Source organism: Heteronotia binoei, chromosome 12 (genome assembly GCF_032191835.1).
Source record: "Heteronotia binoei isolate CCM8104 ecotype False Entrance Well chromosome 12, APGP_CSIRO_Hbin_v1, whole genome shotgun sequence".
In the NCBI taxonomy this organism is placed as follows: Eukaryota; Metazoa; Chordata; class Lepidosauria; order Squamata; family Gekkonidae; genus Heteronotia; species Heteronotia binoei.
The window spans coordinates 30,215,693-30,222,953 of NC_083234.1; the positions used below are offsets into that span (position 1 = coordinate 30,215,693).

Consider the following 7,261-nt stretch of genomic DNA (forward strand, 5'->3'; position numbering starts at 1 on the left):
GTTCCCAGGGCAAAATTAATGGAAGTGGGCTTGGATGCTAGCCCTTTCTTTGATTTGCTGTGAGATATCCTCAGCTGCAAAGGTAGCGCTCTGTTGTGGAGCTCATTTCTGATGCTGAGTGCTTTCTTTTCACTGGAAAATGTTGAGTAGAGACAGCCTAACACCAGAGAGATGCACTGTGTAAAAATCACTGCCTCCACAGTGTAGAATATACTGTAGAAATGGAAGAACAGGGTTAGAATCCAAGCTGTAGAGAACTTTGTAGTAGGTTGCGAATCTGTGAAGTAATTTAATCTTCAAGTTTATAGGCAGCATGGAGTATCAATATTAAAAACATAATAGTTCTGAAAAACAAACAAGTAAGAAGTCAAAGGTTCCTGGAAATGACTGGTGCTTGCACAGGGGACTACCTTTTACCTTTAGTAACTAATGGCTAAAAAAGAGAATACCCAAACAAGTAAGAGTTTTGCAGACCCTGCTGAATGACACAGTGACGGTGCTGTCATATTAAGGTGGAAGCGGTCATAATTTGGATGGAGATTTGCTTGTATGGTAGGAGGGCAAGAGAACAAGAGGGTATCTTTTACCTCTGGTTCTCTCCAACATGCCTGACTCTCTGCTGTGCCCCTTTTCTTTCCAGGTGGCAGTGGAAGTGCGAGCCATCATGGCCTGGATGGACAAGATTCCTTTTGTTCTTGGTGCCAATTTTCATGGTGGGGAAAAGTTTGTCTCCTACCCCTTTGACATGGCTCGCCCTGCCAGTGAGAATGAAGTGGCCCCTGCAGTCCACCAGGACTATGAGGAAGAGAACCCGGAAATCAAAGAGACCCCAGACCATGCCATCTTCCGCTGGCTGGCCATTTCCTATGCTTCAGCCCATCTCACGATGACCGAGACCTTCCGTGGGGGATGTCACAATCAAGACATGACCAATGGGATGGGGATTGTCAATGGCGCCACGTGGCATCCACGTGCAGGCAGTAAGTGAGCGTAAGAAGAACTAAGCAGAGCAGAAGTGTCCAACCAGAAGCTTTGAGAAATCCACCAGCAGGGCATGAAAGCAGCATCCCAGAAACAGCCACTTTTGCCCACTCAGGCCAATTCCACACTAGACCTTTCATCCTGGTTCAGCCCTGTCCCCAAACTGACATTCTATACTACAATCATAGAAACCAACTCTATGAGTTTGTGATTCTAGCGTAGATAATCAGTTTGGGGACAGGGCTGAACAAGGATTAAACGTCTTTTGCGGAACTGGCCTCAGACTTTCTGGCTGTTGTCCTCACGCCCTGTGTCCCTATTTAGAGTTTTTTGTTTTCAGTAAAAGCTATATGTTGTTCCCTAAAAGATTGTGAGGGCCATGTGTGTCAGTTCCTCACCAAGGACATGGTTTTTCCATCCTCTGTCTCTGAAGAAGATGGCATGGGGAAGTAGGCTTCTTTATTCTGACCTTTGGTGTATTCAGGCTTCTTTATTCTGACCTTTGGTGTATTCAGAGATGCTAAATCACTATCCAATTTATACACAAGGCCACAGGCACTCCTCCAATAAACAAAACCTAACCACTTGCAGCAAGCACTTCTACTGCCTGTATAAATGATTCTCTGCTGTTTCTTTTTAATGTGCTGGAACTTCTGTTTTTTGGTGGTGTTATAGTCGTATAACTTGTTTTACACTGTAGTGCAGGGGTGGCCAACGGTAGCTCTCCAGATGTTTTTTGCCTACAACTCCCATCAGCCCCAGCCATCTGGAGAGCTACCATTGGCCACCGCTGCTGTAGTGCGTTAAATTTGTTGGAATCTGTCTTGAGAGGGTTTCATTGGTCAATGTCTTAAATAAATCCTCTTTTGCTCCAGGCATGAACGATTTCAGCTATCTCCACACCAACTGTCTGGAACTCTCCATCTACACAGGATGCGATAAATACCCCCATGAAAATGAATTGGCCCAGGAGTGGGAAAATAACAAGGAGTCATTACTGACATTCATGGAACAGGTGAGGAGCAATTCATAATGTGAGGTTAGGAAGAGCTGCAATCAGAGATGCTTAGCTGCCGTGGGAGAAAAGGCCAGGGCAGCTGGCATACTTAAATTCAGTGCTAATTTTGAAAGTCAGTCGAAAGAGGGGAAACAAAAATCTTTTGTCTAGCTCACTTTGAATGCCGCTATTGCACTTACGAATAACACGAATGCACTTGCGGCATTTGTTTTACTATCAGTTTCTCTTTCCCAGCCTGGCCAGCTCCAGTTAGAATTGTGCTACAATTTTCTCATGAAAAATGAATGCAACATTATTTTTACGTCATTGACACAGAGGAAACAAAAGCATTATCAATCGCTGCACCAAAAAGGAGCTGAATCACAATCAGCACATGAGATCAAAAGGAAAATGGTCATTACTAGCTCATCCCTAGATCAGGGGGAATTGATGGGTATAGTTATCCTTTGGCTAGTCAAAAAAGATGAGTGACTAAAGGGCTAAAGGATGTTCACCTGTCTATCATGAGGGCAAGAGCCTTCTTGGTGGCTGCTCCTACCCTCTGGAATACCCTCCCTGAATAGATCAGGGCCCTGTGAGACTTGCCACAATTCTTCAGGGCCTGTAAGGCATACCTGTTTAGACAGGCTTTTAATACCTAATTGGAGGTGCTTTAATTTTTACGGTGGCACTTAGTATCCACCATCTCACAAAATTAATATTTCCGTGAGACCCCTAGCCCTGACCAGGCCACAGTTTGGGTCCCCTTGCCATTTGCTATGATTAATAAAGCGGCCCAGTGTTTATACCAATGCTGTGTGTCCGTCTCTTTATTCCGACTTGGGGGGCAATAATATTTCTCTTGAACCAGACAGAAGAATAAGGCACTTAAACACCAAAGAATTTAATTATTAGTGCTGTTAATGCCAACTGGGAATCAAAAATTGCATTTTAAGATATTTTAATATTTTAATAATGTTTTATTGTATTAATTTAAAATTGTTGTTCAATTGTTTTAACTGTTAGCTGTCCTGAGCCCGATAAGGGAAGGCGGGATATAAATGCAATAAATAAATAAATGAAATGAGTTAATCAAATATTTATGTAACAAATTTGTACGGGCAGTCCTAAGCAGTGACTTTTGTTGGATGACTGCCTGTGTTCAGTTTAGAGTTCCCTGCTATTACAATAGGTGGTCTGGGAAAGACATTTGCTGTGCTGCTGGGATTGCCTCAACTGCTGTAGGGCTTGGGGATAAGCAGCCTTCACTCTTGCCTGTTAACAAATAGCACCAGAAGGAAATGTGAAGGTAAACTAGCACCTACACAATGGCATTCCTTGGCATTACAGAATATTTGGTTGTCATCAAGTAATGATGTTGTCTGGCATGCCAGCTTTACTCTTGGGCTGTCATCTGGATAGGAACAGACTTCACATCTACCCCAGCTGAATTTACAGCAACTCAAGCGATCAAGTTCATGACTACTACCTGACATCTCTTTGCAGGTGCATCGTGGCATCAAGGGTATGGTGAAAGACCAGCAGGGAGACCCCATTGCAAATGCCACCATCTCTGTTGTGGGGATCAACCATGATGTACAAACAGGTATGGCCAGGATGCTTTAAAAGGATGCTTTGTGGTCTTGCATTGCCTAAGTGACTCTCCACCTCAAAGGCAATGCAGTGCTGGAACAGAGCAAGCCCCTTTAGGAAGAGCTCCAGTTAAATAGCTTGAACCTGGAAAATCTGTTTCTAGTCCATTTGGCTAGGATACATGCAAAAGCATGAAACTGATGGTTTAAACACTCACTAGCAAGAAAATGCTTTTAACTTCAAAGCATTGGCCTGGGCTAGTCTCTCATTCCAGTGCTTCATCTCACCTCCAGTTTTGACTCAGCTATCAGCATGGGAAAAACAATTACCAGTGACCTCTCAATTACAGATGAGTCTCTCGGCTGTGCCTTCCTGTAGGACCAAACTATCCCTGAAGCTGAGCTGTGGGCAGTTTATCTAGGAAACAATTTTCTTTTGTAAAATGCAGCTGTAGCGGAAGAGCAGCCTGGGGCAGAGGGAAGCTGTTTAGCTCTTTCCCATCTTGCAGGACAAAAACAGCTTTTAGTGAGGAAAGAGTGAAGCCCCCAGTGCTATCATGTTGTAGCACCCAGCCTGGCCAGCTGACTTTATCAAAAACAAAGATCAAGGACAAAAGTGCACATAAACTCAGAACCAAGTGTTTTGTCCTTCACTGTGCCAAGGATGATACACTGATGAAGCTGATTAATATTAGAAAGTCACAGGGATTCATTTACAGGGGAAGTGAAATCCTGTTTTCTTTCCTTGCTGCCTACTCTAGCTGACCTCCTCCCCCCAACATTTCCAACCTCAACTCTTACTCATCATGAACAAAGCAAGTCAAGTTGCACCTTTAAGACCAACCAATTTTTATTCAGAACGAAAGCTTACGTTCTAAATAAAAATTAGTTGGTCTTAAATAAAAATTGGTTGGTCTTAAAGGTGCAACTTGACTCCTGCTTTGTTCAACTGCTTCAGACCAACACGGCTGCCCGCTTGGATTTTACTCATCATGGCTGCCATGTTTTGCAAGCCGCTATAGGTTGCTAGAATAACTTAAATGCTGGTACAAATGTTGCTGTTAACTGTGGGGAGCTGGGTTGTGTTAATCTGGTTCTGCAAGCCCCTCCTGTAGGCCAACCAACTAGGGTTTTTCACATGGCAGTAACTGGATGGGAGGTTCTTTCAAGCAAGCAGTTTACCCATGTTTCAGTGGTTGAACTCCAGGAGTCTGGAGTAACTTGAAAAGTACAAAGCTAAGCACCTTGTGTGTAGGTAGAGGCAAAAATGAGAGCCAGCTTGGTCCTCCCTGCTGCCTTGAAAGCACTGGCCCAGCCAGTTACAAAGGCCATCATGATTGGCACGCAGTACTGCTCCACTTTCTGTCAGCATTATGGATTCTTGGCCTGAGCAGAAGTGAGCCCTTACCACAAATTCCTGGCATACATTTATTCATGATTTGTAAAGCATTTGCTGTACCTCAGCATTAATGTAACCAAAACTCAGGCTGCTTTAAATTGATCCTCATCTGTCCTGACAAGTCTGCTTTCTGAATAATCGCAAGCTTGATTCATTCAGGTTTGCTGAATAAGAGGCACAGGCACAAAGAACATGTATGTTCCTTCCCACAGAAATCGCAAGGTTAGCGGTTAGTCTGTTGTAGCAAGGTAAAAGTGAAGTCCATCAGCAACTTAAAGACTAAACATTTATTTCAATATGAGCTTTTGCAAGTTTCAGCTCACTTCTTCAGATAGGTAAGGAGAGGGAAAATCATACAGGGAATTTTTACGAGGAAGGCAAGGCTCGGAATCCTTCCAAAGGATCTGGGCCAGTCCTGTGTGTTCTGAGATTTCCTGGCCTGGAATTCATTTACTTGTCTACACAAGGAACGTAACCACAGAGGAATGCTCTTAAATTAAATCAAATAGCATTATTAAAACTAAATAGCATTATTATAATGGCATTGTTTTAAGTGATCAATACGCTGATTTAAAACATCTTGACTGAAGATGTCACTATTTCTGAATGTTTAAAATTATTTGCAATACAAGTATATAAAAATTGCAGCTGGTATCAGCATGGTCTTGTGAGAAAACAGGGAATGCTTCTTCTAAAGACAAATATATTTTTTGTTGGCCAATTTAATCCTGTAATTAAATTGGCACAAATTTTCATCTGAGATTGCTTAAAACAAAATGGAAAATTAGATAATTGTATTGCATGTCATTTCTTATGATGCCCTTAAAGCAGGTTAATATATGGGCATTTGGCACTCCATCCTCTGGCTATATAATACTTTTTGTAGTGACAGTCTTTCATTTTAAGGAAATTAAAATGGCTACTCACAATTGTTTCAGGTAACTAACAGAAAAGTCTTAGTTAATATCCCTGATTATGTATCAACTTCTGTTTCAGTCAGCGGGGGTGATTACTGGCGCATCCTGAACCCTGGGGAATACCGCGTCACAGCCAAGGCTGATGGCTACAATCCCAGCGTCAAAACTTGCCATGTCTTCTATGACATCGGAGCTACCCAGTGTGACTTCACCTTGACCCGCTCCAACTGGAAGCGCATCCGAGAAATCATGGCCATGAATGGAAACAGGCCCATCTGGAGGCCTGGGTCTGGCCAGTCTATGACACCCAGAGAACGCCTTCGCTGGAGGATGAGGATGCGGCAGAGAGCACGCTTGCGCCAGCAGATGCGCAACCGCCTGATGCGCAACGCCACCAGCAGTGCTCCTACCACTCCTCTCCCAACGACAGCCTTCCCCTTCCCATTCAGCAGCACCACACTCCCACCCTGGAGTAGAGAACCTCCTACCACTGAAGAAGCAACCACCTGGGAAACTGAGGTCTACACAGTGGTGGTAACTGACTGGGAAACTGATGTCACAACAGAGGCAGATGCCTGGGAGGAGACCACAGGCACTCCTTTCCCTATGACCACAGCAGAGACGTACACAGTGAACTTTGGAGATTAGTGACAGCCAGCAAGCTTGCTATGACTCTTGCCCTTGAACACTGAAATTCCAAAAGCTGGTTCCCCCCCTACATGTACCCCTTCAAGAGGAAACCATGTCCATTCATCGTAGCACAGTAGGTGCTTTTGCTTTTAGATCCCACCAAGAAACCTGCTGCTTTGAGCAGGCTGCTATAAGCCATAGCATTTACATCATCACCCTTCTTAAATTTGCTTGGGATGTAAGAATTTCACTTTCTCAGAGGCATATCCTTCCAACTCTAGAAGCCTTTAAATTGCCAAACTAGGAAGTTCATGTGAGAAGGCAATCAGGAAAGCTTTAAAACATTTGGACAAGGGCTGAGAATTGATGTTTAAAATGGTTGAGAGATTAATAAGTCTATCTCTGGCCAGCAGAAATGCCAGTGAAGTTCAAATTAGGTTTCTAAATGCTTCAACTGTATTTTTTAAAATCTTCAGCTTCATGTTTTGTTGCAACAGAAAGTGATTCTGTGGAATCTATCCGATTGTTCACTATAGAGCAGATCATCTTTTTCCACCTGTAAGCAGTTCTTAACAGCCAGTATTTTGCTCCTGCCATGAATGAAACCACAAGTAATCAAGAGAAAAAGGGAATGAATGGGCCAAGTTCAGAACTGTGGGGTGCTGCCCGGGAGGCAGGTAGAGTGCCACTTTGGCCTTTTAAACACTTTTTATATTAATAAAATGAATTATTAAAGAAGCTGTTA

General features: G+C 43.3%; 1 protein-coding gene across 2 annotated transcripts in view; it reads left to right on the forward strand.

The window, feature by feature from the left end:
• Positions 1-7,257, forward strand: part of AEBP1 (AE binding protein 1) — a 46,312-nt gene extending 39,055 nt beyond the window's left edge. For both annotated transcript variants that reach the window (XM_060251553.1, XM_060251554.1), the window contains 4 exons: positions 641-980; positions 1,857-1,996; positions 3,485-3,584; positions 5,966-7,257. In XM_060251553.1, coding sequence (XP_060107536.1) covers positions 641-980; positions 1,857-1,996; positions 3,485-3,584; positions 5,966-6,534 — 1,149 coding nt within the window. In that variant the 3' untranslated portion in view covers positions 6,535-7,257. The remainder of the gene's footprint in view (positions 1-640; positions 981-1,856; positions 1,997-3,484; positions 3,585-5,965) is intronic.
• Positions 7,258-7,261: the final 4 nt, after the last annotated feature.